Source organism: Mastigoproctus giganteus, chromosome 14 (assembly GCF_048544385.1).
Source record: "Mastigoproctus giganteus isolate SK-2022 chromosome 14, ASM4854438v1, whole genome shotgun sequence".
Classification (NCBI taxonomy): domain Eukaryota; kingdom Metazoa; phylum Arthropoda; class Arachnida; order Uropygi; family Thelyphonidae; genus Mastigoproctus; species Mastigoproctus giganteus.
Window position 1 is genome coordinate 83,670,353 of NC_143588.1, and position 15,486 is coordinate 83,685,838.

The following is a 15,486-nucleotide window of genomic DNA, read 5'->3' on the forward strand; positions in this document are numbered from 1 at the left end:
GTTTCCAGTTTCCTTTTAACTCTATCTCTTAATGTTTTATTAGTTATTTTCCTTAATGTTTTCATTTGTATTGTTTTATTTTTTTCCATTGGACCTCTCATCTCAGATGCATGCATTATTACCGGTCTTACTATGGTTTATACATTTTAACATTTAGCATCCTGATTAATAGATGTCATTAAACTTCACTACTTCACTGCTGTTATTTTCCCTTCTAATTCTAATTTACATCCCACTGGTTCTTTTACTATTGTTAAGCTCTTTTTTTTTTTTCTCCCCTGTGAATATTTCCATATTATACTCTTTTGCTTTCTTATTAAAATTATGCAGCATTCTTTGCAGGTTGTTCCTTATCCTGTTATTAGTATTGTATAATCTGCATAGCAGATTATATTTAATTTTTTATTTATTTTTCTGATTCCTTCATTTACTTCAATTACTTAATTCATCCATTATAATGGATGAATGCATTGGGGTTAGTGTAAAAGTATGTGGCAGTTATTTGTGCATGTTTACTGATTACTAAACCGAAGTCTGTTTGTTTCTATCATGTAAAGATTTTTCACAATTCATTAACAAAATAATACCTAGGACTGTACAAACAAGTGAGTGCATGCTCAGACAAGTTTAACCCGTAACTACACAGGATTCTCCCAGACTACACTGGTGTGTAGTCTGGGAGACTCCTGCGTATTATATGTATTATATCCTGGTATTATATGCAAATGTGTACATAACTATAGTTTCTGCAATGGTTTACAAGTTTTATACCCCTATATTTGTAATCAGTATCAAATATTTGCCTCAAATACAACAGATTGTGCGTGTTTAACCCGTAACTACACACACACTGCAAGGTTATACGAAGGTAGACGACCTTGACCCAGGAAGGTAGATGGCCCCCCCATCCTGCTGTTCCGGCCCATCTGTGATTCCCAGAATTTTATTTTCCAAGTGGAGTCTGGGAGACCCCTATGTGTCGTTACGGGTTAAACTTGTTTGAGCATGCACTCACTTGTTCGTACAATCCACTCAACCACAGAGCCTATATAAGTGGCACATCCCTTATGCGGTCACAGTACTCCTGTGAAAACTGTCGTGAGCTCTCATTGTGTGTTAGTTTTCTTTTAGTGTGGCAACCAGAAAGTGTATAAACAATCCCGACATATTTTGTTACATATGTGGTTGTTTTGTTCCTGTAAAGCAGAGACGAAATATCACTGATTTTGTAAAAAAAATCGTATTGCATACTTTGACATAAAACTAGGCGATCAGGATAAATCATGGGCACTGCATAAAGTATGCCATACATGTGTTGCATGTATGGCATACTTTATGCCATACATGCGACATATGACATAAAGTCTGTCCCTATTAAACTTAGGAAAGCAAAAAAAGTGTAGGAAAGTATAATAGTAATAGAAATCATGGCATGTGATGCAAGAAAGCAAGCGTATGAGCTAATGTAGCATCAGCCAAAAAAAAAAAAAATTCACACAACCATTCCCTCTAAATGTTTGTCCAGTTCCTCCTTAAATTTATTTAACCTATCAACTACAACGACAGATGGAAGTTTGTTCAAGCAATTTTGTAACCACCCGCTGGCTAAAAGCAAATTTCTGCACATTTATTCTACAACTGTCTTTCCTCAATTTGAATTTATGCCCCCTTAGGTTCATAATCTGAACAAGTGGAAGAATCCCATCAGAATTCAGCATGTTCAACCCAAGGCCTTATACACCTCAATCAGATCCCTCGCAGGTGCCTAGTCCAGCCGCTGCAATTTGCAGAACTTAAGCATCTCTTGGTAAGAGGATCCCTTCATTCCCCTCACCAATCTTGTTGCCCTTCTCTGTACATGCTCAAGCAAATCTACATCCTTCCTAAAATGAGGCCTCCAGACCTGTACGCAGTACTCAAGGCATGGCCTGACCATTGCCTTATAGAGAGGGCAGGCGCCTCCATAGCCAGGTGGGAAGGAGCAGCAGTGCGTAGCACACGCTTCTTGATTAGACCGGGGTTCGAGCCTGTCACCACCAAATACGGAGGATGTGGAAAGGTCAGGGAATGACCACCGCATATCCCGGAGCAATATGGCCCTAGTTGCTAATGCTCCTAAAAACCAAATAACAAACAAACAGCCCATTGCCTTATAAAGAGGGACAATCATCTTTTCCCTGCTAGCAAAATTCCTGTGTATCATTGACAAAACCCCATGATCTGCTCTTGCAGCCTGTCTGCATTGTTCAGAAAACTTCATATCTGACTGCACAATTACTCCCAGGTCTTTTCATTTTCTACCACCCTAAGTGTAGTACCACACAGTTGGTACGTTCCTTTAGGGTTACTTCTACCCATATGCAATACTTTGCATTTGTTAATGTTAAACTTCAGTTGCCACTTCTCAGCTCATCTTCCCAAATTTTCTACATCCTGTTGCAGTAGCACACTGTCATTAACAACTCTGCCAACCTTTGTATCATCTGCAAACTTCGACACTAAGCCTGATATACCTTCAATATATATATATCATTGATAAATATACAAAACAACAGTGGACCCAACACCGAACACTGTGGGACTCCACTAATAACATTAGTCCATGAAGAGCAGTGTTCATTGATTACCACCCTCTGTCTTCTCCCGCTCAACCATCCTTTTATCCATTGTAGCAACTTACCCTTAATACCATTCTGCTCCAATTTGTACAGTAATCTTCCATGCGCAACAGTGTCAAAAGCTTTCCTAAAATCCAAGTATATGATATCAAAATTATTTTTTGCATCCAGTTTCTTTGTAACCACATCATAATATCCAATCAAATTTGTTAGTCAAGACTTTCCCTTAACAAACCCATGCTGTGTCTGAATTATTGCTGCAGTCTTGTCTAGATGATCCTGCAATGCATCTTTAACCAGTGACTCCATTATTTTACCCAGAACAGAAGTTAAACTAACTGGTCTGTAATTACTCGTGTCCCCCTTCGTTCCCCCTTTGTGAATTGGGGATAGATTTGCACATCTCCAGTCCGTGGGGACCTCCTCTGAGTCCAAGGATGCTCTCATAATAATGGCTAAGGGTTTGCTTAGTTCCTTAGTTGATGATGGTAGGAGAGGAAGAAGAAGAAATGCCGTCGAAAGAGGAAAGGGACGGTTACTCCTCAGACTCACACAACTCAAAAACTCATCTGTCCGCACTACTCATTTTACCTCTAAATGACTCAATTGCACAAATTTTGATGTACACGTGCAAACAAACAGTGGTCCGGTACATGTCTGTCTGGGAAGCATTCTCCATAAATTCCGAGTCCATTGCTCTCTGCTAATTCATACACTAGGTGCATGTATGCCAGCTCACAGTTCGTATATCGATACATGCTCTTCATGCGGTGACTACTACTTGAATGAGTAAACCAGAAATTTTTCCTCTCGCGAATTGATGAACAGCACAGTCTACCAACTTACGGTGACATTTCCGGTTATGGGTTCCTATGCAATTCACATTCCTTTAGATGTTACCTACCTCCCCTAAACGTTTTTACCAATATTTTTGAGACACCCTGTAGTATTAACATAATAATACTGTCATTCGTGAAATTAATTTTTCTGCTAATGAAAATAATTTGTGAATTTATTTTTTATTAATGCCATGTTGAACACCCATGGCATCAGTAGCAAGGAAAGTGGATGAACAACATTGAATTATTAAAAAAAAAAAAAAAAAAAAGTTGAGAAGAGAATGTAAATGCTATGATATATAGCTGGACACTGAGTTTTAAAGGGCAATATTTCTTCCTTCAAAGCTTCAAGTTAAATCAGGCAGTTGCTGATTTATGTTGTTCCAAATTACAAAATTTTTTCAATATAACAACATTTTTAATTAAAATTTTTTTTCCATTTACCTGGAAAAAAATTTGCTCCTTATAATACTTCTTGAATGTATTATAAGGAACAAATTCTCAACAATAAGGCCTAACTTATTTTTGACAACATACAAGTCATTTTAACGTGAATGACTGTGACCCCTCTGCTGCAACTGATGGAACAAGGGGGTGATCGTGATATTCAAAGCTAATGAATGTCACTGGACCATGCAACAGCTGATCGCCTAGACCAGCATTTCCCAAACTGTGTTCCACGGAACCCTTGGTGTTCTGTGAAAAATTTGTAATTAATAAGAATTTTCCCCCCCCCCCCCACCACCACCACCACCACCACCACCACCACACACACATTTAAATTTTGCATATTTGAAGCATACACTTTTTGTATGAATATAATTTAACATTATTTTTTCCAGTTATTGACAGATCACATACTGGATATGACCTATTCACTCAACAAGTCTGTATGCACATAACTTTTTTTATGTAGAACACAATTGTTAATTTTGAATTAAATTATATAATTCTTTATACATGTTTTCCTGATAGAAATTGTGCAATATTTTATGTTTTTATTTTGATTTTGTTTTCAAAAATAAAATATATATGAACATTAAATATATATTTTTTTTATTTCAAAAACCAAATAGCCACAAAAGAATATAAGTGTTTTGTAAATATATTGTAAGATAAAAAGTGTTTTTTGACTAAAAATGTTTGGCTAACACTGACCTAGATAAATGAAATTTTGGAGTTCAGGGAGTGATACAATATTTAGCCACAGACAGCATTGCAAAATTGTGGGTGAAAACCACTCAAGCTACAATGAATGGGTATATGGCAAAATGTGAAATTCAGCTAAAGATCATGGAATTGGCAAACGAGATTGGCTTCTATGAAGTGGAAATGAGTAATGTGACAGAGATAGTGGAGTTGCAAGATGTTTAACTGATGAGAGATCTGATCACGTTGGAGCAACAAAGAGTAAGAATGCTGGAGGAAATGCTGATAGTACACAAGTAAAACATAAAACAATTTATAACTGAAAAAGCAGCTTGACTTTACCTGGTGATAGCTTGGAGCTTTACAGGCCCACCTGAAAAATATCTGTTGTTCATTACTTGCCAATTCAAGATTAGTTGCCCTCACTAATCCCATGAAATAATTATTAAAAAAAAAAAAACTGCCATTCATATTATACTCACAATAAAATGCATATTAGCACCATTATATTGACTAGAGCTGCATACTGTAGCAAGTGCTTCACATACCTCATAGCACTCTTCTAACTTCATAGTACCATGTTGTTAAAGTGCACCTCATGTTTAAACTGACAGGCTAAGTTCCCATTGTTGAAAAATGCCAAGCATGATACACAAAATATTTGAACTTTTATTATAATAATGCAAAAGATATTACTATGAGCTTCCATTTACAGGGGTGGTTTTTAATTTATTTTTTTATTTTTAGAGGATAATATTAAATGAAGTTTGATATGAAGATGTTATTATTTTGATTTAGCATAAATCACATTTTTAATTATTTTGTTTTACTTTTATTTTTCCTAGACATTTGCCAGTTCAAAATTATTTTCTCGTGATGCAATCAGTGATTCTATTGTGCTTAATACGTCATTCACTGAAACTCATTGTCATCAGTTCTCTAACAGGCAACCAGAATTATTCCAGGGTGGAATAATGAGATCATATCAGTTAGATGGATTTGAATGGTTAAAGGTAAAATTTGATGCTTTTTGTCTAAATCAAACTTTTTTTAAATAATTTTTATTATACTGAAACATGTAGGATATTCTTTAATTTATTGAAACTGGATCTTTCTCAAAGTAATTTAATTGACATGGTTATATAAAAAATAAGATCAATTCAAATGTTTTTCATGCATAATTTTGAAAAAGTGAACTAAACTGCATGTTCTATAGCATTCGATTAGAAGAAAGGAATCTGTTTAATTGAAAAACTGATAGAGCATTTAGGTTATATCATGCTATATCTGTCTCCATTCACCCTAATGCAAACTATTATATCTTGAAATGATTTTATTTTATTTTTAGTGTATAAAAGAAATTGTTACTAGTGTTATAAATTCTGAAATGCTATGTACTGACAACATTAATATCAGATCTAAGGATTTATCAGTGACTTGTATATGAAAGGAAGGGGTGACTGAATACAAAAATGGCTGAATGAGGAGAGATGCTGTGAAAAGTTTGCATCCCATGGTGGCTTAGATTACTAATAAGACTTGATTCTGAAAACTTATGATGCACAGAAAGAAAAAGAAATAATGAAAATTATTATTTCTTTTAATAAAACTGAAAGAGAGAGAGAGAGAGAGAGAGAGAGAGAGAGAGAGAGAGAGAGAGTAATTTGCTTTAATTTTGAATTAATTCTCTTCCATTATAATAACTACATGTGAAGAATTTCAAAATGTATACTTTGTTTTATATTTTTTATTAGATGATATATGAAACTGGTGTGAATGGTATTCTTGCTGATGAAATGGGATTAGGGAAAACAATCCAGTGTATTGCTCTCATTGCTCACCTAGTGAAAATGGCAGTCCCTGGTCCATTCTTAATTTGTGCTCCTCTTTCTACTGTTACCAACTGGGTTGCAGAATTTAATAGGTTTGCCCCTAAAGTAAGATTTCATTTATAATTAAAGATTACTTAATCATTTACATTAAACCCTTGATTTAATGGACCCCGATATTTCAGATTTAACGGACCAGATATTAATCTCAATCATTATTTTTTTTTTTTAGGTTATACAAAACTTCAGTTTTATTATTAATTAAAAATTAATAATAATTACCTATTTCCATTATTTTGATAATTACCTACCTATTTTTTTTACAACAGAATATTACATATTCTTTATTACAATCTAATAATTTTATATTGTACAGTACTGTATATTGTATTAAAGCCTTTTTTTTTTTTTTTTTTTTTTTTAACATTAAGAACAATAAAAAATGCCCCCCCCCCCACCCCCCAGGTTACATTCAATTTAACGGACTTTCGGCATTAACGGACACCCCCTTCTTCCCTATTAGTCCGTTAAATCGAGGGTTTACTGTATTTAAAAATTTTTAAATTTTCAGAAAATTGCAAAATTTTTAGATCTCCAGATTTCCTGAAGAAAGTAAACAGGAAGGCCACTTTAGTTAATAGTGATGAAACATGGGTCATATTTTGATAGGGATGTGATTTGTTAATGTTGGAGAAATTTTAATAGACATTATCATGTCATTTTAATTCCTGGTTTTGTAAGTACAGGCATACCTCGGTTAACGTTACCTCTGATAACGAAGCTTCGATATAACGAAGTCGGCAATTTCAAGCCCCATTTAACATAAAAAAAATATATTCCAGTTTAATCACCTGAAATCTAAACAAACTGAAGAAATTACGGAAACCTTTGGGGCTTCCCGTGGTTGGTTCGAGAAATTTAAAAAATGGGCCAGGATTCATAGTGTAAAATTAACAGGAGAAGCTGCAAATAAGTTTCCAGAAAAACTAAAGGAAATAATTGAACGTGAAAATTTTCCAAATTTGGTGTTCAATGTTGACGAAAGCGGTTTGTTCTGGAAACGGCTACCAACAAAAAGCTTCATATCTATTGAAGAAAAATCAGCTGCTGGGTTCAAAGCAGCCAAAGACCGTTTAATGTTACTCTTTGGATCAAATGCCTCTGGCGATTATAAATTAAAATTGTTATTAGTTTACCATTCAGAAAATCCGAGGGCGTTAAAAGGTAACATAAAAATGAATTCACCTGTAATATGGAAAGCAAATAGAAAAGCATGGGTTACCAAGGAGTTATTTACTGATTGGTTTGTTAACCACTTTTGTCCTGGAGTAAAACTGTATTGTAAAAAAAACAACTTTGAAGAAAAAGCTCTTTTGTTGTTGCTCCGGGACATCCTACTGATCTTAACACGTTGGACACATGCATTCCTGTCAAAGTTGTGTTTCTTCCAGCAAACACAACTTCCCTGATTCAACCATTGGATCAGGGAGTAATAGCATCATTTAAAGCTTATTATCTGCGTCGAACTTTAAGCAATTTAACTGAACTAGAGGATAAAGAGGAAATGACAGTTAAAACTTTTTGGAAAAACTACACCATTAAGAACGCAATTGAAAACATTGATAGTTCTTGGAAAGAAGTCACTAAGAAATGCTTAAATGGAGTTTGGCGCAAAATATGGCCAGAAGTTGTACTAGAAGAAGAAAATAACATCCAAGAAATTGGAAATGAAGTTATCCAGATGGCTCAATCAATAGGTTTCGAAAATGTCAATGAAGAGGATGTTAGAAATTTATTGAATGCAGAAGATAATGGTTTTTCAGGAAGATTTAGAAAACCTTGTTAGCAATGAAGACGAAGTTAAAGAAGTTCCTGTCGAAAAAGTGTTAACAACCAAAGATTTAAAAAGGTGCTTAAATGACATTGAAAACGTTAAATTTTTTTAGTGAAAATGATCCTGATTTAGGAAGAAGTGTTATTGTTAAGCGATCAGTGTTAAATGCAATAACTCCGTATAGGCAATTGTTAAATGAAAGAGAAAAAGAGCATAAATAATCAACTTTAGACTCGTATTTTAAAATGTGATTTCACTTTGTATATAAGTTGACTGTTTATTTAATAAAACTTTTCTTTGTCCGAAAAAAAAGCTTTTCATTTTCTTTACGTAAGAACGTATCCCTATTCTGGCCATAGTATTTTTACCTCTGAAAACGAAGTTTCGCTTAACGAAGTAATTTCGTGGAACGCATCCTATTCGTTATTCGAGGTATGCCTGTAGTATTATTTAATTCTTTTTTTTTTTTTTTTTTTTTTGTTTAAATTACTTTGAAAATAATATTTTTAAAAAAGCAAAAAAAAATCTCAAAAAATGGTCTTGGAACCCAATCTGCATAATTGGACAAAACAGATAAAAAGTGCCTTTAAGAAGATATAAATGAAACAAATTCAAATTATTGAATTTCATGATATACTGAATTTGCCAATATGGTATAAAACATACATTAATTCTTTATTGAGGTGCCTCCGTAGCCAGGTGGGAAGGAGCAGCAGTGTGTGCACACGCTTCTTGATTAGACCGGGGTTCGAGCCTGTCACCACCAAATACGGAGGATGCGGAAAGGTCAGGGAATGACCACCGCATATCCCTGAGCAATATGGCCTTACTTGCTAATGCTCCTAAAAACCAAAATAACAACAACAAACAATTCTTTATTGTTACTATTAATTTGGAAGAAACTTGCTGGCTTGGATCTGTATTAAGCTTTATAAATTCTAATTTCCGCAAATTGGCAAGGGTGCATTAGTTGTGATATGCATATACAAGGTTTGATCAAAAAGTTCAGTGATTGTTTCAAAAAATGAATTTCATTAAATGACAATGTTTATCTATTAATATTATTCAATATAATTTCCTTCTGCTCCCACACATTTATTCCATCACACTTACCACTGATCAACTCATCTTTAGAAGTTTTCTTCTGTGTAAATGCCTTTAGGCAGTTTGTTGTATTTGATTGGATTTATTGAATAAATTCGAATTGTTTTCCTTCCATCTCTTGTTTTAATTTTGGGAATAGTTAAAAGTTGTGGTGCTAAAACTTGGCTGAAATAAGAACTCTGTACTGTCTTCAATCTTGAGGGAGAGTTCATGGAACAAGCTTGACGTTCACTCACTTTGTGCCAGAATCCTCTATCAAAATGGCCTGAACTGAGCCAAATGCAATGGATGTTTCCTCAGCAGTTTCTAGAATATTCAGTTGTCGATCCTACCAAATGACAGTGTAGATATGGACTTCCTTTCAGGTTGATTGCTTCTTTCTTCATCCTTGAGCAAAAAGTTTCCTTTATGAAACTACTTGAAGGGGGGGATTTCCATCATAGTAGTCTCCATTATAATGTTTCATCATTGTAAACTGACGAGCATATCATATTTTTCTGTAACTGCTTTTCAAGTTTAGCACAGTATTTAACATTTACACATTATTTGAATTTCATCATTTTCATTTACAAAAAAATGAGAGAAACAAGTGTTCACTCAAAGCAGCTTTCCTCTGGACTGGTACATAACAGCAAGTTAAAACTTGGTTTTGAGTGCTCATAAGATAAGAAGTTGTTGTAAACCCCACTCACAATCTTTTAGCTTCTGTATGCATTCAAGAATTGAGATCATTCACTGAGCTTTTTGGTAAACTTAGTACATAAGCAAACAAGAACTGTCAGTGCTTAGTAGTTGGATTTTATGGGGAATTCTGTATTTCTTCATGATTTCTTTTGAAAAAAACAAGTGTTCACAGATAAGTTTTTTGCATTTTAGCTGAAGACAGTAATAACATGGCAGTATCTTAAAAGTATCCTTATTTTTTTTTCTCTTCCCCTCCCACTTTCTCCTTCCCTAAAAATATGTAGATTCCTGTTCTTTTGTACCATGGAGTGATTGAAGAACGCCGAAGCCTGTTAAAAAACATAGAAAAATCATATACAGTTGAGAATAATTCTGTTCATCCAGTTGTAGTAACTTCCTATGAAATTGTGATGAAAGACAGGAAAAAATTGTGCAAGTTCGAATGGAGGTACCTTGTTATAGATGAAGGGCACAGAATAAAAAATTTTAAATGCAAACTTCTCAGGTAAATTTTAGTAGGCTTGCATTTCAAATCTTTAGTACTAGCAAATTTTTAAAAGTAATTTCCTATTCCTTGTTTCAGTGTTTAGTGATAGTTTAAAAAGTGGACAATTGTCAGCTTGGGAATCCTCAGCCTTTTTATATATTGGCCAACTCCTGTGAAATCTGAAATAAAAAAAAAAAAAACAATAGTTGCCGAGCTTTTGTGGAAATTATGACTGGCCCTCATGACTGGCCTGACATAGTTGAGTGGTTAGCACAGGGATGCAGTAGCATCTGCATCTGAGTTGACTGTAGTTTGAGACTGAACGCATATAGTTCCTACCCATCATACATACTTTTATTATCATATTTTGTCCTATTTTGAAGGTGAATGTTGTAAATAGAAGAGGTTTTTACCATGGAATTCTTGATTAACATCCCAGATGTTTAACCCTTTGCAGGCCAATTTCGCATCTCACATGATAATGGAAAATCTCTCTTCTGGTCCAGTATTGCATCAGATGTGCCTTTTTGTTTTCCAATTATATAGCTTGTTTTCCCGCTCTTCTATGTAATTATTGAATTACCTTTTATTTATACTTCATATAAACAATTTGAATGTTACAATCAGCTGTTAAGCTGCTGGCTGTAGTTTTTCCTTCATTTTTAGTATTTACTGTGTATTTACTAGTTGTCAGTTTAGACATGCCATCAAGATCTTATAAAAGCCTTTCTGATGAAGAAATTGTTAGCTTTTTCCAATTCAGAATTTGATTTACTTTTGTCTGATAGTGACAATGATGTTATTTTCCATCCTGACGATATATCTTGTAGCAGTGATGAAGAAATTGATGATGACCTGTCAACCAATGCTGGTGTGAAAAATTGGAGACCAAGCATGGTAAATTCATTCATACAAATTCATTTATTCATTCAAACATTTACTGTTTCTAACTGCGGATTTCTTTAGAGTAATTCAAGTATTCCAAAAACTGAACTTGAATATTTTCAGCTTTATTTTACCAATTTTTTGTTTGAAGAAATTTTGAATTAAATAATAATTATGCCAAAGAAAACTTTTTCAAATCAGCTATTTTCTGATTGTTCCACATGGTCTGACTGGGTTTCAGTAATTGAACTAAAGGCTTTTTTTTTTGGTCTGATTATTAATATGGAACTAAATTAAAAAACTTATAAAAGGAAGAAAATGGAAGCTGTGAAGAAGAAAAAAAAACAATTTGGTGTTGTGAGGCATGCTCCAGAAAATCAGAATTGCATTCTGGTGAATGTTTACAAAAATACTGCACATTAAAATCATATAAATAATAAATATTTAAATGTCTAAAACATTTTTATAATGTTTTATCAATCATTTTTATATATAATACCTCATGTAAACTCAAAAATAGATTAATTTTTTTGAAGAGCTCATATTCAGTATTAATTTTTTATGTTTTCAAGCTGGACCGGAATGGAAATACGACAGAAATAATGCTAGACCACAAAGGGTTAAAAAAAACTACACCCTTTAGTTAGGTCTTATTTTAGCAATGCATGCTAAAATTACGCAAGAAAAGGTACAGGAAGTACTCAAAATTTTGCCAAAATATTATTTATTTGAAGTTTTCACCATTCTTCTTACTCCAGAGTTTTTTTTTTTTTATTTTTCGGTGGCTCAAGCTGTTTGTTTGCCATTGTAGTCTCATTATTAGTGAGTTTTTTCCCCTAACCACGATCATGATTATGTTGTTTAAATAATCTCAAGAACTTAATCCCATGTGCATTTTTTTTTTAGTGAGAGAAAACAAGCTTTCTGGTTTTAAAATAATAAACTGAATGTGTTTTTCCCCTATATGTTACCCTTGTGGGTAGCACAGTTGGTAGGATTGCCGTTCTCCCCACAAAAAGCTGGAAAAGACCTGAGTTCGGGTCCTGTCGATGATGTGAAGAATTTTTATGGACCTTTTTTTCACAGTGTGGTTGAGTTAGTTGGTCTCAGGCGAGGGTAGCATGGTTTTTTGCCTGACAAACAGAAAATTGACCTCAGAATACACAAAATTTACAGACAATATACATGGAGCAATGATGCTCCTTAGTCACTGATGCTCCTAAAACCCTACTACAACAACTGTTTTGTGAGACATTTACCCAATGTTTACAACAATTCTCTCCTCACTTCAAAGGTAGTATATTCTATCTGATCTGTTATCAGAGTTGCAATCAGCTTGTATGGAATCATTGCAATCCTTCCATGTCATACAAGCTTTGCAGCTGTTGATTTCTAATTTCTATGCACACCTTTGCCACATTCTCTGACAATTTAATAGTTTGCCAAGTCACTAATTTAGAGAGATCTGTGTTCAAATCCTGTCGAAGGCTGAAGGAATATTTTTAAAGGCCTCTTCAATTGTGGCTGATGTAGGTAGGACATAGGGCTCTACCATAGTTATTCCAGGATTTCCAGACTATACAATGTAGAAATTAGCCTGTGAAAACTAGATTTTGTTAGCAATGAGTTACAAAGTTAATAGTTAAGTTAAAGCGTGGTAGCTTTTTTTAGAATTTTTTAACTTGTTTACATTTTATGAACTGCCACACTGCCAATTCATAAGCTCTATTTGCTCTATGGAGGGATGTCTTACAACAATGTTAGCATAAATATTTATTTACTAATGCTGTACAGTCCTGTATTATAAAGTCTGCAAAAAGTTCTACTTCCAATGGGCTTAGAATAGATTAAGCCTTTAATGCTTATTTCATGCAGTATACTCGATTAATGATAATTTTGGTTTACAATCATTTTGGTGGAACCAATAACTATTATTAAACGAGTGACCACTGTACTCATTAGCTCGTTAACTGAGTCTAACAGAAACTCCTTATTCAGAGTAAGACTAGTTCTGCCTGACATGTACTTAACTTTTCAAAACTGAATACACACAGTAACTTGTTAAATATACCAAAACTAGCAAATTTTCTATTTGTTCTTTTAGTGACGTGGTTTTTAGGTAAATTAAAATGGAGAATTGTGAGAAAATTAGCATTTCATTATTTATTAATTTATTTGTTATTAATTATTTAAGTTTCTATTAATTTTAACAACATTCTTAACTTGTTGTTACTTTTTTAAATAAATTGTTACTTTTGACATTCAAACTACAAATTAACAATTAAAATCCTGTTAAAAATTAAAAGTAAAAATTAAAATCGATTAATAAACTATTAATTTTGTAATAATAAAATGGTATGATGAATAAAAAAAAATCACATGTAGAAGTGGTACTGTAGTCCCTCTTGTTTCTAACCTTCCTTAGTGGCATTAACAAGGAAGTACAGAAGAAGCTGTAACAGTTTATTGATAGTTTCAGGTTAAGGGAGTTAATGACTAGAACTAGGCTATGTTGCTTCAAGATGAATTTGATTGTTTACAAGTATGGTTGTTTGAGGGGGGGAAGATGGTTCATGACAAAAAAATAAAATAAAATACTCAAGTTACAATACAATCAGTCGTGTGGGGTTTACGCGTATTACCATGCAATGTGTAACAGTTGTCTAAACAGTGCCTGCAATTCTTCTAATACATAACAGGAAAGATTATATGATGAGAGCCTTGTCAATTAATTTTGCACTGGAGACATTGTGCACGGCTCATAAGGTAGAATTTTTCTCAGATGATTTGTGCTTGTTAACAGGATACACTGCTTCTACAGGGATGGTATACACTTACATAGAAAGGGTGCAAGAATATTTGCTGATGCTATCAAAGCAGTGTAAGGTGGATTGGAACACTACTAGCTTGGGAGATACACAGACAAATACATCAATAATAGCCGCAGGCAGAGGTGAAAGTGATTCTTGCACTGTTTCTATTGAAACGAGCAGAAGCCTGGAAAGTAAGGTACTGGAAATTTCAAGGACTGCTGGAAGTCATCATGGAACAAGTAAATACAGAAGCAGTGTTAGGGTAACTAAGAGTGGGAACAGGAGAACAGATGAATGTATACTTGCTTGTACACCAATGCTAGGACCATAGTAAATAAATTTGACGAATTTCAAAGTGTTAGACAAGACGTCAAATGCAGACATTGTTGAGTGGGAAACAGAGATGTGTCACTCAGTTATAAGGGATGCAGAATTTGAATATGGGGAGTACAATATGTACAGAAAGGAGAGGTTGGAGGGGTTATACTTTGTTAAGAAGTACATAAAATCTAAGGCAGTGCATCCAGTTGATATGAGTGGCCAGTGTATTATTGATTCAGTTTGGTGTGACATAAATGCTGGGAAAGCAAAAATGAGAGTAGGAGTGTTTAATAGGCCTAATGATTCTGATGAATACAACGAACAACTGTACAGAAAAATAGTGGGCCAGTAAATCAGAATATCTTATAAATGGGAGATTTAACTTTCCAGATATTGACTAGAACTTGAGGGTTGGTCACTCATAGACTAGCAAGACTTTTGTAGATTTATTGGATGCCTGTTTCCTACAGCAGCCAGTTGAGAGGCAACAAGATAGATTATTATTAGTATTATTATTATTTTTAGTATTATTAATCTATAACACCTTTGATCTGATATCAGCAGTGTTATATTCATGCATTAAGAATCTGCAGATAAAAGAATCACTAAATTGCAGTGATCACAGTATATTGATGTTGGATTTACTTAAAGATGTAACTACCATCAAAGGTGAAGTGAAGGGTTTTTGCTTTTGTAAAGGTGACTAGAGTAGTTTCAGACAGTTTTTAAATTCTATACAGTGGGACCAACTGATTATACTACCATGAGTGGGAACGAGATTAGCTCAGTGTGGGGGAAGTTTTTATGGCTCCAGCAAATAGAGAAGTTTTTCTTAAATTTTTGCCATTTTATTGACTGAATTGAGATATTAATTTATTTTCTAGCAGTAGCTTTATATTCCTAGTTACAATACTTATGCAGGC

General features: G+C 33.9%; 1 protein-coding gene across 1 annotated transcript in view; it reads left to right on the forward strand.

Moving 5' to 3' along the window:
• LOC150075304 (lymphocyte-specific helicase-like) overlaps window positions 1–15,486 on the forward strand; it is a 156,571-nt gene that overhangs the window by 53,058 nt on the left and 88,027 nt on the right. The window contains exons 7-9 of the mRNA XM_090388439.1: window positions 5,452–5,619; window positions 6,361–6,543; window positions 10,342–10,562. Coding sequence (XP_090244565.1) covers window positions 5,452–5,619; window positions 6,361–6,543; window positions 10,342–10,562 — 572 coding nt within the window. The remainder of the gene's footprint in view (window positions 1–5,451; window positions 5,620–6,360; window positions 6,544–10,341; window positions 10,563–15,486) is intronic.